This window comes from Conger conger, chromosome 14 (genome assembly GCF_963514075.1).
Source record: "Conger conger chromosome 14, fConCon1.1, whole genome shotgun sequence".
In the NCBI taxonomy this organism is placed as follows: Eukaryota; Metazoa; Chordata; class Actinopteri; order Anguilliformes; family Congridae; genus Conger; species Conger conger.
The window spans coordinates 22,488,869-22,513,187 of record NC_083773.1 but is presented as its reverse complement, the minus strand read 5'-3'; the positions used below and the strand labels follow the sequence as shown (position 1 = coordinate 22,513,187).

Sequence of the window (24,319 nt, the reverse complement as noted above, 5' to 3'; positions counted from 1 at the left end):
ATGGGCGATTCCAGAGTAATGTCAACCTGACCATGAAAAAATAAACTTACTTACCAATTAAACTTATGTCCCAAACAGTCGATTGTGACCATTTTGAAATCTGATCAAATGTAAACTAACAACAGGAAAATGCTTAAAAATAGATTTATTAGTCCCATTACCATTGAAATCAATGCTATTTGGTGGCCATCTTGTAAACATTCCAAACCATTTCAGATGGTTTTCTCAATGTCAAAACTTATATTCAGAACCATATCAGATGATAACATGTGTTGATAAAATTTGATTGGGAAGTAGATCATCAAACAATGTGCATTTCAGGCGTGTCAAATCCATAACGCTGGTATCTCCTCCTAAATCATGACAAAGAAATAAACTGCTATTAATAAAATGAAAATGCCATTTTCATGTTCAGCCAAGCCTCCTGCATTACATGGATATCAAACTTTCTGCATTTGACTTTAAAATGCAAGTTATTTCTCACATTTTTAGTATCAATTCTTTTTTTGTCATTTTGTGTCCAAATGTCACATCCATAACGCTGGAATTGCCCATAGTATCTTAATGGTGGCAAACTGTACTCTCGATTATGATTACAGTTGAACTGATTTTATCCCTGAGTGGAAAATGCAGGCCCACAAGAGGAAAGGCCAAATTCAAGCCTAAATTATACGTTCACATCTTAATTAACTACAAGTAATTTGTACACAGGTCTTTCCTAGAAAAAATGAGTTATGTAGTCATTGTGTAATTGTATTCAGATCTCAGAAATGGTCTTCCTATACTTTCAGTGAAAATTAAGGTTAATGACAATGTTCATAAATGTAGGGCAGTACAAGCTAAAGTTTTTCCATCTAGCATAATGGTCAAGGAACACTAGTTTAATGCCACAAGTTAGAGCCAAAGTGCACTGTATTTCTGCGCTTTCTTAGATGGGCTGCATCAATAATAGAAAATACATTCCTGTCCATGCTTGGGGCAAAAAGGCATTTCATTTCGACGACTTTTTTAACCCGTTAAAAATAAATGACCTCAGATTAGCCGAACCATATTCTTGGCCTTGTCATATTGTGCATTTCTCTAATGGGTAATTAGATGCGAATCCCATGACAAGCAGACGCTTTATTTGAATCACTTCAGGTGCCACAAAACTGCTTTTTCAAACATTTCTAGTCTACACTTGTGTATTTACATTTATGTACATACGGTATATATGTTCACATATACAAACATGTTCAATACATGTACAAATACATTATCAATATATGAAGGTAAAACTGCACGTACAATTCATATGAAAAGTTAAGTAATACAAGTATTTTACACAACTTTAAATATACATATTTATAGTTTTGGAGGAGTTGATAAGAAAAAGAAATTATATACATATTTGTATATAATATATACATACAAAAAGATATCTACATTTAAAGAAAATAAAACCGGTAAAACATGTTGGCGGGTTTAGTTGATTTGAAAAGCAGACCCACATGATTCTCCTAAGCAGTCTATGATGTGCTGAAATGGAGTACCTGGTGGACATGTCCAGTACTAAGATACAGCCACCACTGAGGAATAACCAGACTGGGAGACTGCTTTTTGGACTTGGAAAATACCCTGAAGTACTATTTGGCATTGAGGCAGTTTTCCTTTGAGTCCTAGCTTTTCTGCTCTGGAATGTTGACCATCCTTTGCTATGGAATCAACTTGCTCTTAAGATTAAAAATAAGTACACATTAGTATGAGGTGTCCAGACAGGTTCATGGAAAGATGGACGCCACTTGGTGTAAACACTTGACTTTTAACACAGCCCAAGTACAGTAAAAGCCTTCCAGTACTGTACTTGTTCTAGATTGCAAGCCTAAGCTTTACTGGATGGGCATTCGTGACAAAGGTTCCGAGATGTTCTGCTTTCTACAGTGAAATGCATCCATCCGTTGAAAGTTTTGGGTGGGAGAATTACACTGAAGCTTTAGAATTACACTAGACGTTTACATGTCATTGGCTTATTCCTTAATTCTCAAAGTGCATCATTTGTTTTTACAATGGTAAGGCTAATCAACTATCCTACAAAGTCAGTAAATACAATATATATATATATATATATATATATAATTTTTATTTTATTTTTTCTGGCAAGTGTAATTCTCCTATAAACAAATAATTTGTCTATGTAGAAGGTTGGACGCGTTTACAGTGGAATGTGACCCTGTCTGCAAATCCTGACAGAATGCCAGTCAAGTTGAGGACAAATGTAACCAAATGAACACGGCCCAAATTCATCACAAGCATCTAAGAGTGTTGATCTACATTTCTGAACGTCTGCTCTGAAAGCTTTATGAATCCTGGCCTTGAATGTAGTCACACAACTAAAAGATGCTTTTTGGTTGCTGTATATCGTCCATCCATTTCAGCACATATAGAGGGGTTGCTTCCTGAGTGAAGGGAGTCTGCTGGATTCTTAAACCACATTATGCACAGAGCTGCTGTGAACGGTCAATCACGCACTATGACCAGTCGCTCACTTTAGTCTCCACTGCAGAAGACACCTCCCATTTTGTTTCATGAAGTCCGTCCCATCATTACTTGCAACAGATGAAAACGCCAGACGATTTGCGCCTCATTTAATTCATTAAATCAGCACTGGTGTAATCTATCGTAAAAGGATACCAGTGTTCTGTGTAAACTGAAGTTTCACCAAGCACAAGGCAGCTTTTATCAGTCACCAGACCGTTCCCAGAGGTGTGCTGTTGTTCAAACTGAAAGCTTGGCCGGAGTTTCAGCCTTTGTCTCCAATTTTCAGTTCAGATTTTTCCCCTTAAAGAGGTCCAATTTTCTTCTTGCAGGCTAAATAATTATCTTGGTGCTCAAAACCAAGGAATTTAAAGAGTTTTTCCCTGCAGAAGTAAAAGAAAAGTCCTGTAAATATCTGCTTGGTGTCCTCAATCTGTTCTGCAGGGTATGATTATTCTTTGATGTTCAGTATGGTGTCAAGTTCATATCCTGGAGATCTCTCTTCTGTAAGAAAAAAACAAAACAGATCAGCCATTATCCATAAGACCAGCTGTTTGGAGAAACTTTGGAAACCATTTTAGCCAGCTGAAAAACTACAGGACTTAGGCAAAACAGCTTTGCACCTAAAATAGAAAACTAAGACATGTGTACTATACATTCACTCTGTATAATTTGATCAAATATCAAATTGCTGCATCACATAAACCTTTGTAGCAAAAAATGTTTGAAGGGCATTAAAATACTTTATTACATAAGTCATAGTCATGTTAAATCACAAGAATAAGCCATATATAAGGTATGACCCCACATCTACTCAAAGTACACGTGGCACTTTTATATTGTCAGCTTAGAAAGTCAATAAAAGCAAACACACAAGATGATAATTACACTAGTAATTTGGCAGACACTCTTATCCAGAGCGACATACAATAAAGTGCAAATCAGAACCAGGTACAAGTGCGCTGAGAGGGAAGTACAGTTCCAAGTCCTAGAGTGACCACACAAGATGATCAGGACAGTATGTCTTCACATGCGACATGGCTGGTTGATGAACTCGTCTGCAGACTGACCTCGCTGTTGGGCCTCTGCATCTTGAGAGCGGAGGACGGTGTGTCACTGTCCCCCCCCGTGTCCCGCTCCGACTCCCGCTCCCTCTTCCCCGTCACATGACTGGAGCGTCCTGGGACACAGGAACATGCGTGTGGGGTGTGAGTGCACAGTTTCCCCTCCTGGGTCATCTCCCCCCAACCCCCAAGACTGACACACTTTCCCCCTCCTATGATACCCACAGCATCAAGTCAGTTGCATAGCTCAATGACCAACACCATTGCTTCTTTCTTTCCGTTCAGCTTGAAGAAAATGAGCACTGTATGTTTTCATGTAATACAAGCCAACATGTCAACACATTGTCACACCAAATTTGATTTAAAAGTAACAAAAGAACATGACTGGTTCCATGTCCTTTTCTCTCTCCGGAGCACTCTCTCACCTGGGTGCTGGGGCACTGCAAACTCGTGGGAACTGCTGACCGGGTAAAGCCGATGACTGGCGATCCCTTGGCCTGGGTCTGACACAGTATGGTAGCCTGTAAGGGTCAGAATAGACACAGCGATGAGTATTGAAGCAAATGAACAATACAATGCAATACAATTCAATAAGCTCTTACACAGCCCTCTTCATGATACACAATACTTTACAAAATTATGCAATTGATACAATTGCAATTTTTACGTGAGAATAAACTTTAAATTCAAACGCAGTAGTTAAAATTCAAAGAGTAGCGTAGAATTCAGAAGAGTAGTAGCACTGCAATTCCTCAGATCAGCAGTTACTGTGCTAAACTATACACAGCACAATGAGCTCTTAGGCAAACTTCTACTCAACGTAAAGAACTACAATGAAATCCATTATTAATCTAAAAATATACACATTTGTGCAAAAAATAAGCATGAAATATCAATGCACTTTCAATAATCCTAGACGTTGTCCACATTACAACAATTCATAAGCACACCACGATGAATTTTGGCAGAAATCTGACGCATCTATAACACAGGAGATTGGAGCAGGGCTGCATTTGAGCTCACCGTGCTGAGCTGCACTCGGTCCTGGCTGCTCGTTTCTGCAGAAGTTTAACAGAATGCCGCTGTTCCCATTCATCCCAGCCACAGGCACAGCTGCTCCAACTGCAGAGCAGAGGGTAAAACAGGGAACGTTATGGACTCAATCTCGCCTCTTTAATCCATTACGATTCAGTTTGTCATCATCAACTGAATGCTTTCAAATGTATTTTTAACACATCTGAACTACATTTCTTTATGTAGAAATGGCTCAAGAAATGTCATTTTACTTTAATTCACATTTGGTTACTCATTGGAAGTGGCATATTCTTATATACTATACAGAGAAAAAGAGTATTTTTTCCCGTTCATAGTGTTAAGCCCGTAGTGTGATGAGACAGCAGGGTTTCGGACTCACCGTGGCCCGCAGAGTTCGGCTGCTGCTGCTCCCCGGGGGAATACGCCATCATGCCGGCATTCCCATTCCCGTTTCCACTACCGTTCCCGCCGCCATTCCCGTTTCCATGCCCATTCCCGTTTCCATTGTGGTTGGAAGGCACAGAGGCCAGCAAGCCTGTCGTCGGGAAAGAAACTGCGTTACACAAACACTCTGGAAAGGGCAACTCCAGGACAACTTTGCTTGACACAGTCAAGGGGCTTAATCCTAGCCTCAATATAAGCTCCATGGTCAGACGTTACCAGACCAGAGCAGAAGATGGGTGGCCCATAGCATATTGGTTAAGGTAAATGACTGGGACACGCAAGGTCATTGGTTCTAATCCCGGTGTAGCCACAATAAGATCCGCACAGCTGTTGGGCCCTTGAGTAAGGCCCTTAACCACAGCATTGCTCCAGGGGAGGATTGTCTCCTGCTTAGTCTAATCAACTGTATGTCACTCTGGATAAGAGCGTTTGCCAAATGCCAACAATGCAACAATGCAAAAGAAACATCGGGACTGAAGAAATTCCTATCTGAGCCGGGGGGGTCTGGTGGAAAGTCCCCCCCCCCCACTCGTGGGCGATGGTCTCACCCAGGCCTCGGTAGCGGGAGAGCTGCTGGTAGATCTGCTTCATGCGCTCGATGTTGAGCCGGCTGGCCTCTGCGTGGTTCACCATGGGCTTGGGGTAGTGGATGCCGATGATGCATTTGGCGGCCGTCTGCACGGAGTGCGGGGCGTTCCAGGGGTCGTATATGTACTTAGCTGGGAACCCGCGGAGGACCGGTAAGTACCGTCTGCAAGCAGAGAGACATTAAACCGCAGAGTCTCATATACATGACTTCAACGCAACATACATTGGGGTGCCCAATCTTATCAAAAAGAGCCAGTGTGGGTGCATGTTTTGGTTAGTTAATTGAATGCAGTAGTGCTGAGCTAAAACAAAAACCTACACCCACACCGGCCCTTCCTGGATAAGATTGGTCACCCTGGTATAAACATTAGTGCCACACACAAAATCCCCCATCTCTTCTCCTGTATGGAGTGGACCTCAGGTCAATATTATGACTCTCGAGACCCTCACTACCTTAATCTTCCAAAGACATCTCTTTACACAATGTTCCTGCAGTGCTGTTATGTTTATTGGGTATTCATATTACATTTCCCCCCCCATAACTTGAGGACATAATTTACAATTCCGTTTAGAGCATAAAGTTGCCTACAAAAACTGAAACACACTTGTTTTAGGTTAACCAATACTACTATCAGTAGCAATTAATACTGCTACTTCCTCAATATGTATAAATATTACCCTCAACACAAACAGTCCCTCCTAATGTCAACAAACTTTCACATAACATTAACTCTTTACCTGGACTGCAGTATATTCACACACACACACACACACACACACACACACACACACACACACACACAATTTGTTTTCACTTAAATATGGATGAAGACATTGCCATTCACTTATGAATGTATTCTGAATGAATTAACTTCTTATTGAATGAAACAAAAGTGGCAGAAACAGTTCAAAGGCATGCCATTGTCATAAAGTAATTTCCCCCTGCCTGGCCCGGGGAAATGTGCCTACCTGATGAAGTCTCCGTTGGGGTCGGTGCGGCGGCCGAAGCCCACGGGACAGTAGCAGTGGAAGAACTGCTGGAAGAAGGAGCTGCAGGAGAGCCACATCCAGCTGCCCGCGTTCACACTCCAGTCTGCATCCAGCAGCATCTCCTCGAACACCTGCACACCAAAACACTGTTACACTACAACACAATGACCATCCAAAACACTGTTACACTACAACACAATGACCATCCAAAACACTGTTACACTACAACACATCCAGCAGCCCACGTTCACACTCCAGTCTGCATCCAGCAGCATCTCCTCAAACACCTGCACCCAAACACAGTAACACTACAACACAAACACCTGCACACCAAAACACCGTTACACTACTATACAAACACCTGCACACTAAAACACCGTTACACTACTATACAAACACCTGCACACCAAAACACCGTTACACTACTACACAAACACCTGCACACCAAAACACCGTTACACTACAGCACAAACACCAGCACAGTCAAAACCAGTCCGTACCTTCATGCCCTCCTCCCAGCTGATCCACAGGTCCCCACGGGTCAGGAAGCAGGCCACGGCGTGCCGGGCCAGGTGGTGGATCCAGCCCTCCTGCCGCAGCTGGGTCATGATGGCGTCGATCCAGGGGAAGCCCGTCCGGGCCTCAGCCCACTTGGCCAGCGCCTCGGCGTTCCAGTCCCAGGGGATCCGCACGCAGATGGGGTTGCCCTCCATCTTGTCGAAGCGCGGGTTGTTGGTGGCGGCCGTGTAGAAGAACTCCCTCCACAGGAGCTGGCCGTAGAGGGAGAGGGGCGGAGAGCTGTTCTTCTTCACCTGCGTGGCAAAGGTAAACACTGTTCAGAATGCTTTATGAAGGGCCTATTCTCTGCAAACAGACAATCCCTCTGGATTTTATGCCTAGCTTTCTCCCCAACCTTTGGATGGAGTGATCTAACCACATAAAAAGCAAATAACAATCTATATCCGATAGGTGGGAAGTATTAAACAAGAGGAAGCTATTGTGAGCTTTTCAGTTTACCTATTTCCAGTTCTAATTCGATTGTACAGATGTCATTATGAATTATACATTTTATGAGTTTGGTCCTTAAATCATACTTTTCCTATTAACTTGAGTATAGAGGCTCTAGGTTTGAAACCATTCTCAATAACAAAACTTAATTGACTAAATCCTAAGTGCAAGACCCTGGTTATTCAAAACGCAGTAGTTTAATTGGGCCAGGAAGAGCAGCACTATGGAAGCGGCTGGTCTGAGGTACCTTCCGGTAGAGGTCTGTGAGCTTGAAGTAGAAGAGCCGGCAGGACAGGCAGCCGAAGCGGAGGTAGGGGCTGAGCCCCGTGGGGCTCGCCAGCAGAGAGTTAGCGTTCATTCTGGGCCTCTCGAAATTCGCCACCCACGCCTGGGAGAAAGAGCGGATCCACGGTCAGCAACACTTTAAACACTGCAGAGGCAACCACCTGAAGCGCTTTTAACAATGCAGCAGAAGCCAATCAGAACCATTCACTTGTAATAGGAGTGGCCAATCGGAGCATTTAACATGTAGTAGTGGCCAATTAAATTGTTATTCAAGGTGGAGGACAACCGTTTATTTAATTTTGATCATACGCAACTAAGCAACATATGTAGTATAGTCATGATTTAGTTTAATCTATTACCAAATAATTTATGGTAAGAAACCATTTTGATCTCAAAACTGAATACACAATCGCCAGCTCAACTCCCAGGTTATGTTATGTTATTCACAATGACAAAAATACAACTGTTACAAAATTACAAAAAGTAACAGGTGATACACACCTTCCTCTCCAGGTGTCTCTCTATCCTGGTCAGAGCCTCAGTCTCACCGCCTGGCCAGACCGCTGAAGCCAGTCCTTCTGTGTCGAACCCTGAGCAGGCCGAAGACGCACAGAAACACACACCTTTTAACCTGCATGTTCACAAGTCTAAATGGGTTGTTTCTATGCAAGTATCATGCTATGGTTACATTCGGCCATTAAGTACGAAGGTTCTGTTCTAAAAATATTGGTTTAAAAATATATAAAAACACTTTTTTCTTTTTTTTAAAAAATTTGTTTGTAGCTTAAAAGCACCAGTTATACATGCTGAGTCATACCCTAAGCTAGTAAGCTGAAACTAGTTAGCTGAAGCTAAAATGATTTTCTTTGTGGGCATGCTGTACAATAAAGGCATTTTTCATATAGGTACTAAAAGAAGAGTGCCTTGATTTTTTTCTGTCATCAACTGAAAGCGCTATTGGATGAAGCATTATAAATGGACGTATGACAGACTGAAAGGCCGGTCCTTTGAAACCCAGCAGTGAATGAGAAGTGGTCATGTCTTGGGCAGGGGTGTGTGGTCATGCGGTCTCACCCAGCTCCTCCAGAGAGGGCACCCCGTAGGTGTCGCCATGGTCGTCCGTCACGGGCGTGGTGCAGCGGCCCATGAAGGCCTCCGACAGGGGCTCCACCGGCATCTCCGGCGGGTCCATGCGGCTGATCAGCGTCTGGAAGCGCTTGTACGTCAGGGGCGGCTGTGCGCCGTTCAGCTCAATGATCCTGTGGAGAAGCCGACGAGGCTGTTTCAGTGACAGTTTGACTTTGATACAAATTATAAACCAGAAAACAAAGATAAAATCATTCATATCATAGATGCAGAAGTATGGAGAGCTATTCTCACCGTTGCTCATCTTAAAGCTGACCACCGTTTTCCATTAATGTTGCCTTTTTGCACATTTACGAAGCTCACCAAGCTTATTTACACTTCAGATGTACACAAATGCCACATGACCAGGAAGGTAAAACCTGTACTGTTTGTATAATATTATAAAGAAAAAGCAGACAGTGAACAATGTGGCTCGAAAGGTTTCAAGTTGAGCGGCCATTTTGAGCAACCCACTTGTCCAGATCGTAGAGTGTGTGGGAGGTCTTCACGATGACTTCCACGCCGGCCTCCATTGCAAGTTTCCTGATGGCGGCATCCCGCTCTTTCCCAAAGGGCTCCGAGTCGTACTCGAATGTCAGCCGTGAGATCTTCCACTCCTAAGAAGAGCAGAAAAGAAGACTCGTTATGGGGGGCTTTGAAGGCGCGGGGTTTCACCAGCTCACAGGGCACGAGGGGGGCAGGGTCATGGCAGCGCTTGCCTTGAAGAGACGGGGGAACACGTTGGCGGGCTGTCCGCGGATGACGAAGAGCCGGGAGTTGAGCTTGCGGAGGCTGGCATCCAGGTCCTCCAGGCACTGCAGCAGGAACCTAGGAACCCAGCAGCAGGTGTTTGTGGTTAGAGTGTGTCCCCACAATTCACGCACGCACGCACACACACACAAACACACACACACACACACACACACACACGCACACCTAAATTCTAAATTCAACCACCAAGCCTTTCTTGTTGCCTACATTCCATATTGACCTTGCTACTAGTTGCTACTAGTTTACTAGCAAACATATGGAAGCAGACCCAGGATATTGAGACACTAGCCATGGTGAAATAAGATACAATGGAATGCACCGTGATTCACAGGATTCAGTGCATACTTAAAATTATTCATGGTTTGCAGAACACAACATAAAATGTAAAACAAGCTTTCATCCATTTTTAAATGCATATTCCAAACACAATACTTAGAGTAATAGAACTGCCCGTTTATTTGGTCCTTATTTGTTACATTTGAATACAGTGAAATCTAGAACAGGCACGAATTATAAACGGTTCTCCATGTGGAATGTATTGTGTCTTTTTAATTCCTTCTTATCTGATGACAGGGTGCAAATTGATAGTATGATGCTTTCATCTGGCACCGCCCACGTGTTTTTGCACCACAGTATATAACCTACATCTGACTGCTTGTTTTTCTTTTTTTCTTCTAAAACAGCTGCATCCTATTACCCTACTAAACCCGAGAGTTCCATAGCAACAGAACTCATAGTGCGTCAGACATTCCTGCCCATTCCTGCCAGAGCTCCAGTACACCATGTCCGTGCCAAGTTATTATTGGTGTAAAAATGATTAGCTCTCATGGAATCTAATCTAGAATATAACTGGCAGCACATTGAGTATTGCAGTCACTTTAAACTGTAACTGAGGCAGCCTTTTAGAATAATTCAGTTCCCAGTTAACATGCCAAGTGCAAACTGGGCAGCCTGTAGCCTAGTGGCCTAGTGGCTATGGCACATCACTGGGACCAGGAAGGCTGGTGGTTGAAGCCCATATGTAGCCACAATAAGATCTGTGCAGATGCTGGGCCCTTGAGCTAGGCTAAGGATTGATTTAGTCTTGTTCTTAGTCTAATCAACTGTCTTAGTCTAATCAACTCTAATCAAGTCACTTTGGATAAAAGCGTCACCAAAATAACACATTTATTATTATGTAAACCAAACGATGACGATGAAATGTACTCACTGCATTAAAACAACTGACCACTAGAGGTCGCTCAATACCCTACACATTTCTGGAAGCACAAAACTCCACCATGAAGCACAGAGTTGCACATGGTCCTTCTCTCTAGATGGAAAGTTTCTATATCTTTATCTTTTTTTAAAAGATATTCACAGTAGTGAGTAATTTATAAAAGACTGGACAGAATTTCCATTCATTATCTCTGTTTACTTTATAAACACTGATATTTAAAGAGCCTTCAATACAGTTTCACCTGCCAAGTCAAATATAATCTCACCTAAACATTAACCACTTGATTATATACTTAAATTAATGACCAAATTAATGATCATTTTTTTATGGAACCAACCCCCTAATTTCATGCAATATTTCAGTTTCATTTTGATTCTAAACAATATGCAGATGTGTAAAAAGGTCTGGTGACGTGAACGTGCTGAAGCTGACAGATTAGCGTTGTTCTCTGATGTAGATCAGCAGGAATACGGTTCATACGTTCCTGTTTTCTCTCAGTATGAGTAACTTCTCGTCCTGTACTTTTGCTCATAATTAATGTGCTTGTGAACCTTCTGTGTGTGTCCTGCTGAATCTGCCAAACAAATTATAATACAATTACAGTGTACACCACTTGCTAAGAGCCGCAAAATCTTCCAGTGCTGCAATTAAATTAGATTTAATGCTATCCATGCCACATTATGTAGCAAGATTCAGCAAATCCTCTTACTGAATTTATTGGCTTGTGGTAGGTGCACCTTGTAACAAAAACTACATAGCTGCTAAAAACTAGTGTTGTCCTTTAAAGCAGTGTACATTTCACACCTGTACGACAGTGGGGAGTTTGGCATTTTAGACCTTTACAAAAGTTGCTGGAAATTCAGTTAGATTCAGAGCATTACCAGTGAACACTTTTGTGAAACTCCGTCTTGGTGTTCAGGTAAAATCCTGGCTACAGAAAGTGTAAAGTGAATGTCTTCTAGCCTATTAGGACATAGCCAGGCAATACCCAGGTAATATATTGGGGTTAACCAAGCCTAACCATCTAGATTTGGGATTTTGCTGACTGGGTTGGATCCCTGTCCCATTTTCCCTCAGACCTACTTTCCCGCTTGTGTGACAGACAGACGGCTAAGCTTCCTGTGCTCTCAATTCTGGAGCATTCAGTTTGTCCGCGGCGACACGCTGGCCTACTACATGCAGACAAACCCTCCCAAGGCATAACAGCCCTCAAAACAATGCCTTTATTGCAGTGAAAGCACACAAAATGCCCACACAGTTCCAATGGACAAATTCACATAAAATCTACACACACCATCACTGCTCAAGTGGATAAATATGCACAAAATGTAGTCTACGCACATACACACCATCACTGCTCTAATGAATAAATACACAAAATGTAGCCTACACACACACAATCACTGGTGATACACAACACTGGCATGAATGTGTAAACAACGGAGTGTAACTCAAACCGGCAGCTCCAAGAGGGCGGGTCGTAACCGTGTCGGTTCCAAACGCAAGCTTAAGAATTCAAAGCAATGCCAAGACTGAACTGGTTTGCTCTTGTCGCTCTTGTTTTTGACGCACTACCGTAGAACAGCCAATAATACCAGTAACACACGCACGTCATTCAATGAGCCTGAGGCCGTTCCTTCACCACAGGGCCCCGCCTCAACGGTGTCACCTGACGCCAATCAGACCAGCACAGGTGTCGGATTTCAGCGATAACGCCACGGAGAATTTCTGCATTGCGCTTTACTGCATGATGTTAACAACAAATAAATCAGGAAGAAGCACCAAAACTTCCAGGTATGAGCTGATATTTAATACGTTGGCAGATACTGCTAAAGTGAATATGCAAATCACCTATGGAGTGCCACTAAACACAGAATAGACAACACATACACACTCATGAGTAAATAACCTTCAGGAGATGAAGAGTTGTGACTGGCGTTCAGTAGCTACCATGCTTCATGTTCACTTTACTTTCGGGACACAGTACTGAACAACAATGGATTCTGAACTAAACAAGGTGCACCAGCCTGCACTCTGAAGTGCATAGGCAAGTGCAGTCGTCAGCAAAGTCAGTCTGAAATGAAACGGCCCCCTTTCACTGCATTTTGGGATTTTCTTGCAGTTGCACACAGAAGAGTTGAAAGGAGTTTTCCACTGTAAGCCGGGAGATAATGAATACGGGCAGAATGTGTGTGTGCTGGAGATGTGAACCTTAGACCAGCAATGCACGCGAGCAGCAAATAATACAACCAAACACTCACACCCACAAAACCAGAGCAAACCTCAATGCTTGACAGCCGCAGCTTAAAAAACCTGACAGGGATTACGCAAAGCAGTTACAAAACAAAGTTACAAACCCGCAGGACTTTCTACCCGGCGGAGAGGACTGGGCGGGGGGGGGGCTACTGCCTGCTCGCGACCCGAGACTAGCGAAACGCTCACGTGAGCATGGCCAACTGCCAGTCACGCATTAGAGCTTACACAACTGTCCTGGCCTAGTTCTCTCAGGAACTGCGTCAGTAACCCCATTTCCAGGAGCACCCAGACAGACAGCTCCTGCTTTTAAGAATGAAAGGGTTGCAATGTAGTATTTTATTTTATTTACCAATTGCCTGACCACCGTATGCAAAAACATACAAGGGAATGTGTAGACAATTAAAGGAAAGGCTTGTTTTTTTATTTTATTTTTATTTTAAAAGACGAAATGTGAGAAATACTGGAACTGAAATCTGAAAACTGACGTGTTTGGAGCCCCAGTTTTTACTGGGGTTTTTACTTCCCCAGCGAGATCACAGCCTTTTCTTCTGTCTCCCGCTGCTCTGACCTGCTGACGGCACACCGAAGAGAACCGGGCGCTCAGGTGAACCTCTGCAGCAGGACACGGCACGAGCCACTGTCCCCATTCAGAGAACCTGCGTCACTACACCAGATCACTAACGCCCAGTGCTGCCAGAAACGCTACTGAAATTTCAACTTCATTCCCCACCCATCTACGCAGTACAGCTGCCAACAACTCCGCAGTTCCCTTCTCGGGCTCATACTGTAACAGAACTGAAGAGATCTACAATTTTAATGATGCTGGCGAGTATGGTTTTGTTCGCATTTTGATCTCTGAAACGACCAACCGGCTTCACAGAAGGACGGATTCCGAACCAAACAAGGTGCGGCAGGACTCTTTAGTCTTTCCTGTGGCAATCTTATCTGGAGTGACAAAGGCCACGGGTTTGATCTGCTGCTACTATTCCAATTACATGTGTGGCCTACATGACCACACCTCTGCCGTGGATTATGCAAGAAGCTCCAGGGTGTGAAGAAGCCTGTGTGGGAGCAATGACGGACACTCCATTAACGGCTGTGCTCCTCCATCTCAGCACTTCAGCTAAGGGCTCATTTCCCTCTGTAACCAAGATCTGCGCACGTACACTTTGTCTGTGACATTCTGTTCTGATACCGAAGCCCTATATGTAACACCAGAGGAGCTCATGAACCAAAGGAGCATGCACTATAGCTGAAGTTAGATTACATGGACCTTTACCCGTGCCCTTGTGTCTGAATGAAGAGCCCAAGGCAGCTTCTCAGAGCAACAACAAGATGTACTGAGGGAACAATCCAGCACTCACTACAGATTCTGTTAATGACCACACCAATCACCAACTCAACATGTTTAACATGATGCCAAGCTAAGGGATACGTGCTATTAAGGACCATTTAAAATACAGAAAAAGATACACATTAGTCACTCACTGAAGTGCATATAAGGAACTTAGACAAAAACGTACGCAAAAATGCACTGCTCACTGTAAAACGTTGGCCAATTTTTCCATATTTATTTATTCTTCAAAGTACGGAGAGTTAGCAGTCCGTTGGCCGTACAGGGGCTTGGAAGGACGGCGGCTACAGCTGGACAGACCAGGAGAGCTGCGCAGGAAAGCCTGCTGAAAAGTAGGTTGTCGCCATGACAACCAGTGACGCACAGAAACCAAACACCAGGCAGACTAGCCTACGTCTCTTTACCGCCCGATTTCCTGCCCTTCTCGCGCAATCCTCATCGGGACTGTTACAGCAGAGAACAATTCAATGGTTATTAAATAATTAGACAAAATAACCGATTTCAACATATATTACTGATGCCTGCGTTTCCACAGGCATAGCAGACCTGTTCTTTCACTTTATGTAGACTAGCTAAAGAAGTCTCCTTGACTCGCCAATGTGATGTCTACTGAACGTTTAAAATAAAATGAAAATCCAGGAGGGTGAATATCTCTCCTAAAGACCCCGTACAGACTCAAACATGGACATGGAACTATGAACTTGCACGTACAAGATATAGAGCATTACAAACAAGCCCATTCTGGGGTCTGGACATCCTGGCCTCAAATATTAGTCCTCATATTTTATACAATAATTGCTCAATAAAGCACAAATGACCATAAAACATCATATTCAGCTAATTCAGAGCTCTGAGAATATGTATGCTAAACAATGTTTAATAAATGTTATTTTAGAACAAGAAAACATTCTGCAGTGACAGGCTTAGCCAGGAGAAGAGATAAACAGACACTTTAAAAGATAAGACAGCTGGTGAGTCACACTTCAGCTGTAGTCCAGTGATTTCAGTTTGAATACAATATGCTGCACCTCAAGTATTCAGTACAGTTTCCACTTTACTTGCTAGCAAGCAGACTAGGATAAATATTCACTTTTCTCAAGGCTGAAACCAGGGTCGTTTCACTTGAGAGCTGAACCTGTGTCTCATCTGACCATCTCTATTCAACACATGTTAGTTGTCATTCATCTAGTTTTTCCATCTGCAGTGACGGCAATGCTGAGCAAAGACCCCTGATCAAACCACAACATCCAGGGGCAGTCTGGCCAGAAGCCTGAACAGAATCACTCTGAAAGGGCCCCTGTGGTGTGTCTGCGTGGCCTAAAATAGCAGGCTGTTGAGGGAGACAGAGGGCCAGACACTCTGGCCTGACTGCTCCCTCTGATCTCATTAAACACAGCGTCTGGGACAGCAGTCTGACCTGCACAACCCAAGGTTCAGGGCGAGTCCCCCCAGTGGTGAAACAGAGCAGGCTGATGTGTGCCTATCATCACTGGATCATGGTACACACCTCTATAATGGAGGTTCATATGGAAAAATCTAAAATAAAGCAATCCTTTAAAAAATGTGACCATCTTTTCATGGTGCAATTTATTTTCTGATTTTTACCCTTTTCTTCTGTGGACATTACATTAACAGTCAGAAAAAATCCTGAAATTGCCAGCACTCCTGGAGTCCTGCCAGGAGTCGTTCCTGATCTCAAAAAGCACTTCGGCCTCACTGCACTTTTGTTGATTTCTAACAGCGGGCAGTTTAGTGCCTCGCCCGCATTGCAGCTGGAACAGCGAGTCTTCTGCAGACCGAAAGGCACAGGGCAGTCCCCCGGTGCAGAGAAACACATACAGGAGGGAGCAGAGTGAAATCAGATCACAGCCTTATTGCAGCTATATTTCAGATACAGCATTATTACAAATGGCGCCTTGCCACCTCACCACGGTCGTGATGGAGATTGTGAATGCGGTGCGCATCTCAGAATAATAACAGCTGTTTAATTTGCTTTGTTTAGCAGTGGAAGCCCAACAGCAGTGCTGCCAGGCACCACACTCCAGACAGGATGGGCTGATGATGGAGATGATGTTATCAGAGCTCATGGACCATTTCACAAAGTCACAGGCACTGAATCACCCCTGTGCGGAGGGGACAGGATATGCAACATTTCAGCTTCTGATCAGCCAGGCTTCTAACCAGAGGAGGCAGAGAGGAACACTGGTATCCATCACAGGGCTTAGGATGGAAAAACCTGCGCCATGATAGAGAACTGTAACAGTGCTCCTGAGAAATCTCCACAGCAAGTGCTAGAAACTCAATTACATTACTTGACAACTGTATCTATAAAATTGGGCATTACGTTTTTTTATCAAAGCAGCTCATATATACATCCCCTTAAACTGCACTACATTACTCCATTCAGAGTTTTGCTTAAATTATTTGCTTTCAATAGCTCTTGTGCACATGGAGCTCATGGACTATTCCTTTAAGTTCATTACATTTGAGAAATGTTTGACTGAACACTCCAAAATTGCATCGGGAAAATTCACCTGACAAGGACACAGATTTTAAATGGAATCATTGGATTCCTTTCATAACAACTGTCAGCACTGTTATTGTGATTTCAAAACAACTTTCTTTCTTTCTTTTTTTTTTAAACACAGAAAATGCTTTACAGCTGACAGTGGCACAGCCTCTATTAAATGACCTGCACCTGAAAGGACAGATGTACATTCAGAATGTCCCCTCCTCACGTTACCTCTGCGTTCTACTGAGATTTGTCAGCATTTTGCTGCTTCTCTTGGCAATGTATAACGAATTAACTACCTAGTTAATTCGTTATACATTGAAACAAGTCTTGAAATAATAACAGTTGTCAACATTTGACAACTCTTTCATTTTAATCTTAATCTTTTGAGTCAATCTCAATCCCCTGCCACACTAGCATAGATATTTTATTCTACCAATATCTACCAATATGCAATTGACAATATACACAGTAAAATGTGCCATGAACTATAATGGTCCCTACTGAACTGTTAGATTGGAATCAATAATGGACACTTTACTGTATATTTTACAGTTAGAATGAAACTGTTCCTAAATGTTCCTAAATCCGGTCACGTCACTGCATCGTAACAGGCATTCCAGTGGTTCTCACCTCCACCTGTTGACTCCTAGGTTTGAGGAGCCGGCGAACCAAGGATCCAGGAAATAGACACAGCGCACTGTGTTCGCCCCACGCACGGCTTCCCGAAGTGCAGGGTTGTCATGGAGACGGAGGCCTTTACGGAACCAGTGGATGGAATTTGGTGCCATAATCAACTGCAATACACATCGCAAACAGAAATAACTATCAGTCGGATATGAAAATATTCACTTGATTTGGCCAGCAGGAAGCAGACCAAAGTCACTTCTAAGCATTTCTGTGCTGACAGATGAGCTGGTGAATTCTCCCCATACATTTTACCGGTCAAATCTGCGGAGAAAACACTTATGCAATAGGGTAATAACAATTCAAATGCATATTAAGCATTCGTTTTGTTTATTCTGTCCATTTCATGATCCCTTGTAGTATTTTTCAAGAAATACCTGGTTTCCACCCCTGCCTAACGTTATATCTGTACTAGTCACATTAGTGGCATTAGCTAGAGTTCAAAATATGGGTTTGGTAAAACAAACAACCAAATTAAAAAAAAATACTATCTGGTGCGTTCAACAGGAATTCCACAAAAATATAGCTAAGTTAGCTAGAATAGCTGGAAAGCTGTTAGCGGCAAGTAACTTAGCTATGAATCAGTAGTAAATGCCCATAAATCCTATTGTTAAAAGTTCTGAAGACAGTCCCTCACAGTTTCTTAGAGAAATTGAAATTAGCAAGCCAGATCAGACATTATGATTCTTCACAAATAATACAAATACAAATCGGTTTTATTAAATCGAACTAAATTGTAATTCTAGTGATGATATATCGAAAATAAATGCCTAAATATGATAGCAAAAAAAGACACATGTTTCAAAGCAGGCTGACTGGCTTGCAAATAAACAGCTAAACTAGAATGTTTACACTAAACTCCAATGAATGTGACCAACATAACCTAGCATGACTTCCTTCAGATCCCCGCTCAAGAACAGAAAATAGGTCAGAGAAAAACGGGTAGCAGGACGAACTGTGTTCACATATAAAGTCATACGCATACTAAATGCAAAGTAAATGTCCTCTTCATTAGCTATAATTATTTTATAAATCAGCAACACCTTCATAAGTCAGGCCATTGCCCAGTTTACCTTCAATAAATTATAATTCACCTAGCTTTAAAATGAGGTCAGCAGCACATTGGTTATGTAACTGTAACTGTTGGCATAGTTTTTTTTTAGCATATTAATTCCCAAAATACACAAGTAATCAACACAATTTACCTTTAAAATGTTCCGCAGGGAGTTTGCCTATGTCATACCCAGAGCATGTAGCATTTCTTCCTGTAATTTGAATTAATAGTTTAGTACCACGTTCACTAACCCAGTCCGTACAGATCTCTCGCCTTGTGTCGTTGGCTTGCCTAGTTGCCTAACAGATACAAAAGGTTGATGGTTTCATAAGACTTTTCTCTACTACGCATGCTCAGTTGCCTTACCGACCATTCGAGCTCTCCAGCATGAGAAGCGCAGTGTCGGCTAATACAAAGCTCTGATTGGTCATTCCCCGATGTCGTAGGATGGAAACTCACGTTTATGCGGCATGGAATTATTTATCTTTGATTTTGCAGTTTTAAGTGTACCTCGAACTGAAGACTGAGAGCTTAGTTATATTTTTTGCAATAGGTACAATAAAAACGCAGAGGGAAACGTTTATTTATGTGTTTTTTGACTTTATTCGATACAATAAACCCCGCCCCGTTATTATATCACGGCTGTTATTGGCTACAAGTACAGAGACCCGGATGAGCACGGGTGCCGGTGTTTATGCTATTTATGGCATGACTGCGTAAGTTATATGAATACGTTCTTCACAAGTTTCACATTTAAACAGTAATTTTATATCAATATTAGATTCTGAGCGTTTTCACGTCAGTCTTTCCAGCTGTCATCCGCAGCCCACAATGCAACAACACTGAAGTGAACATGAATTAATCGCAGATTTACAGACACGTCTCAACACCATTTTGTAAACATTATCAACCATTTTGTTTCCCATAAAGCAAAACTGTATGTATGTCCTGCCCGAGACCTACGCAGTCCATCTAGGCTGGGTCCGTAACATGACTTTAATAAAGTAGCGAAATAATAGGCATTAAATATACGTCGCATGTTTCCCATGTTTATACATAATTGCAAACTAATCGCAGAATTGTCAAACAAGTAGGACCTACTTTTGGAAGTTTATATAAAGAACACGTTGTCTTCATCTAACACACCAAACAATCGGTCAGTGGCAGGAACATTCTTCTGAAATAAAGCGGAAAGACAAATCTCACATTGCCATTTAGCCTAGCCTATGGCCTCACCCAATACAGTTTAACAGATAATTGCATTATAATTCCAAACGATAGATGTACAGACTAACTGCCAATAGAGTGATGCAATTTACATTACATAATTTATATGAGCATTTAAAAGAAAACGGTTCAGTCTTTTAAAAATGCTCAGAAGAACATTTGTGTTATGTTTCTTATTAAATTATCCTCGCTCAAACATTTTTTTCTGGTCAACATATATTGCTGATTTATAACATATTGCTTTTCAGTGAGAAGCATGAAGTAGCCTAATATACATTATAGGCTGCGAGTAATCCTGATAACAATATTGCGCTAATTAATCAAAATTGGGTCTTTCCTGTGAACTTTGGCGCCATCCATTGGAGTAAAGTTTTGCAATGGATTTGAAATAAAAAGAAATAAAATAGGAAATACCATTCAGTTTCTATTTGTGATACACTGTTTTTAATCCAGAAATGATTGAAACAGATTTTATTGAAGGTTGTGTTTAAAAAAAAAAAATCGTCTGACTCTTCTCCCTCCTACGGGTCTTCCAGGAATAATGTAACAGTAGCACTGCGCCATTCAGTTACGTTTCAAAGGCATTAAAAAATGCCTGAATTATGTCCGTCCTCCATAATTCAGACTTATTTTTGGTGATATAAAATACTATTGTAAAACAAAACTGATTCATATGTTAAGATTGAATATATCTGGGCAAACTTTATGCTATTAAACTCACCTGACTGTGGGAATTGTTCTTTAGCGGTTTATTGATTTTAGCTGGTGTTACTGGTGTCTTCAGAAAAACCTTAGGGACACACTGTGAGGCTGTTCACAAGGTGCATCAGGGCCAGAGCATGCAATCAATTTCATATCTCAAATCATCCTGAGACCTTGCCGAAAAAAGAATTTCATTATTTTTGACATAATACAAGTGTCTTCAATGATTATTGTATGTCCTTTTTAGTGTAGTTCAAATAGTTTACCTAGTGCAGGGGTCTGCAGCCATGCTTCTCCTGGAGAGACACATGGTAGGAATCCAAAGTGTTTCTTTCTGTCAAGAATGTGCCCAGCTGCACCTTAATGCCAACTAGTTAAAGCCAGTGACATTCTGCAATGTTGTTTTAAAGGCTCTGAGTGCAGTCTGTTCCATGTAACTGATCCAAGGTCCGCACACCCACCACTTCCAACATTGTTGTGTTTGTGTGTGTGTGTGTGTGTGTGTGTGTGTGTGTGTGTGTGTGTGTGCATGTGTGCGTTGTGGATACTGATCCAGGCATAAAATAAATCATTTGACATCCTGTAGGCACGTGATATCCAGTCCAATGAGGGCCAACCCTTTTCTTTAGGGGTGTACTTTGGCAGTATTAAAAAAAGAACCTTTTATCAAGTATTTGTAATTGTGGCTGTTTACTCTCTACTCCATAGCTGCTAAACCTTTAATACACAATGATCCGTAAAATATGCTATTTATACAAAAATGAGGGGAAGTGTGAATGAAGTTGCATACAAGGGGAATACTAGTTTTGTATATACACTCACAGAGCACTTTATTATGAACATTTTTACTTTATTACACCTACTTATTCATGCAATTATCTAATCAGCCAACTGTGTGGCAGCAGTGCAATGCATATAAGCATGTAGATATGGGTCAGGAGCTTCACTTAATGTTCACATCAGCCATCAGAATGGGGAAAAAATTTGATCTAGGTGACTTTGACCGTGGAATGGTTTGTTCATACATTTACGTATTGCGGTATTACGATTAAAAAAAAAGAAAAAAGATGATCAAATAGGCCCTGGTCCTTATCTTTGTTGTGCAGGTAGCAGTTGAAATTGTACTACTCTCTAGGGTCTTTCAGCGCACTTATCCCTGGTTATGGGTATGCAATTTGCACTTTGTTGTACGTCGCTCTGGATAAGAGTGTCTGCGAAATGCCATTGATGTAAATGTAATGGAATGATTAGTGGTGGCAGACAGGGTTGTTTGAGTATCTCAGAAACCACTGATCTCCTGGGATAGTCCATAGAGTTTGCAAAGAAGGATGCAAAAAAAAAAAAGTGAGCAGCAGTTCTGCAGACAGAAATGCCTTGTTAATGAGAGATGTCAGAGGAGAATAGCCAGACTGGTCAAAGCCGACAGGAACACAAATAACCACACATTACAACAGTGGTATGCAGAAGAGGATCTCTGAACACACAATGCATCATAACTAAGTGGATTACAGCAGTAGAAGTCTAATAAATACCTAAAAAGTGCTCAGTGAGTGTACGTTGTATTTCACCTAGCAATATTAAGAGGAAGGTCCTGTGCATTGTGTTTAAATTTCAATATATATATTACACTCAGTGAGCACTTTTTAAGGTATTTCTGAGATACTCAAACCACCCTGTCTGGCACCAACAAGGTCTAACTAATAAAGTAGGCAATGAGTGTACATTTTCTCGTTACAAAGACCTCTCCCCGTTTAAAATCACAATATGGCTTTTCACATTGAAATGTGTGAAAGCATTACATCCAGCACTGATAATACCCTTGCACATGGCAGGGGATCAGGGGTTACTTCTGACCTCCAAGTTTGTAGCAGCCTTGTGTCCTAACAGGATTAGCCTCTTTACCACGATGCAGGAGTAGACAAGAGCTGAATTCTCCTGTGATATGGAGGTAAGCACAGTCTTTTCAGGGTTTTTGTTTAGCATTGGTGAATGTGTGGCTTGGCATGTGTTCGGCAGCTTGTTTTGGTTCTGATAAGGCTGACTGGCCTTTCACTGTGATTGACGAGAGCCCAGTTTAGTTTATGTCTTGCCCCCAATCTGTTGCTGTCGCTAGCCGGCCTAAGGTATGCAATCTTAAGGAAAACAAGCGGTTCTGAGGACATGAGTTAAAAGCTGTGTCGTTTTAGCTTACAACCATGTCTGAAAAGCATGCGTCTGACTCATATTTTGGCTGTGGTGGTTAAGCCAATGTTGTGTTGAGTATGCGCCAGCTTGTGGACAGGAAGTAAGCCCCTGCATTTTCAAGTATGTGCTCGGATGTGTATACATCACTGCTGGGGAGGGGCAGCATCACAAGGCAAGCGGGGCAGCCGTACATCAAGCTAAGGGTGGACCTTACAGGATTTTAATGAGCCAGGCCCTGGACTGAGGTCTGTGAATTGGGAGTGTAGGCTCCACCAGTTCCTTTGCCCCACCTCCTCTCCATGGTGGCTGCCATGTGTCTATATTAGAGAGACAAAATTCAGCTGGTCAGAGAATAAACAGCTGCTAAGAGAAATAGAGGGATGGGGTGGGGTGGAGAGTGGAACAAACAGAGTTACAATTATTTCTGACATGGTGTAGGGCTGTATATCATAGCAAGCAAATATCAGCGTATGTCAGGATCCATTCTGGTTTACTTATTCCTGTCTGGTCATCACACTCCAAACCAGGTAAGAACTGTATGCTCTGGGCTTTATTTAATTAATAATGATGTGCCATGTTGTGGTTGCAGAATTGTTATCTACATAATTGTAGCTAAGAACAGGGGTGCAGTTTCCTGCATGGGTCATTGCGAGATTCATGTACAGATTAATATAAAGGTTTCCTGAACCTAGATGTACCCAGTGTGCATTTACTGAGCACCCATGCTAATGTCTGCCTTTCTATAGAGTGGTAAGCCTCTCCTGCACACTTGCCTCCCGCCTATGTCCAGTTGTGCTACCCAGCTAACACAAAACATTATAACGCAATGTTATAAGATTGAGCAATATTGTGAGAACATCCTGTGCTAGCTTGTTATTTTAATGCTCTTCTCTTGTCATCATTCTTCCAAATTATGCTGCAGAAGTGTTTGTGTTATAACTGGCCTTATAACTCCCATGTGCATGCACTGCTATTGTATGCAAGGCACTAAGCTGAACTGCTTTGGTAAAAATACCCAACTACAAAAATAGTTTGTATGTCAAAGAGTGTAATCTGTGTAAGTCGCTTTGGATAAGAGTGTCTGCATGTAATGCTGTCTCTGTGTTTGTTCAAATACAATATTGAGCATGACAAGCCCATTCTCCTCCTAAACTAGCTTTTCCATGTATCCACACTCTCACACTCCAGGTGCCATCTTGCCTATGACTGTCCTCCCATCTTGTGAACCAGGGCTTCTCAGACCTGCTGCTGGACCTCTCCTACTGTGTTGGTGTTTTTGTAGCAGTTGTAGCAGCCAGTC

At 42.2% G+C, this 24,319-nt stretch overlaps 1 protein-coding gene across 1 annotated transcript; it reads right to left on the bottom strand.

Moving 5' to 3' along the window:
* Positions 1 to 1,104: 1,104 nt before the first annotated feature.
* LOC133110228 (cryptochrome-1-like) lies at positions 1,105 to 19,222 on the bottom strand. The gene is made up of 15 exons (XM_061220174.1): positions 19,058 to 19,222; positions 17,799 to 17,962; positions 9,773 to 9,881; positions 9,528 to 9,670; positions 9,003 to 9,187; positions 8,430 to 8,518; positions 7,891 to 8,031; positions 7,136 to 7,447; positions 6,615 to 6,766; positions 5,606 to 5,808; positions 4,993 to 5,148; positions 4,602 to 4,700; positions 4,004 to 4,099; positions 3,585 to 3,694; positions 1,105 to 3,018 (listed from the first exon to the last, which is right to left on the bottom strand). Exons 2-15 carry the CDS (start codon positions 17,954 to 17,956, stop codon positions 2,980 to 2,982), a joined length of 1,992 nt encoding a protein of 663 aa, XP_061076158.1. The 5' UTR covers positions 17,957 to 17,962; positions 19,058 to 19,222; the 3' UTR covers positions 1,105 to 2,979.
* Between the last annotated feature and the right edge of the window lie 5,097 nt (positions 19,223 to 24,319).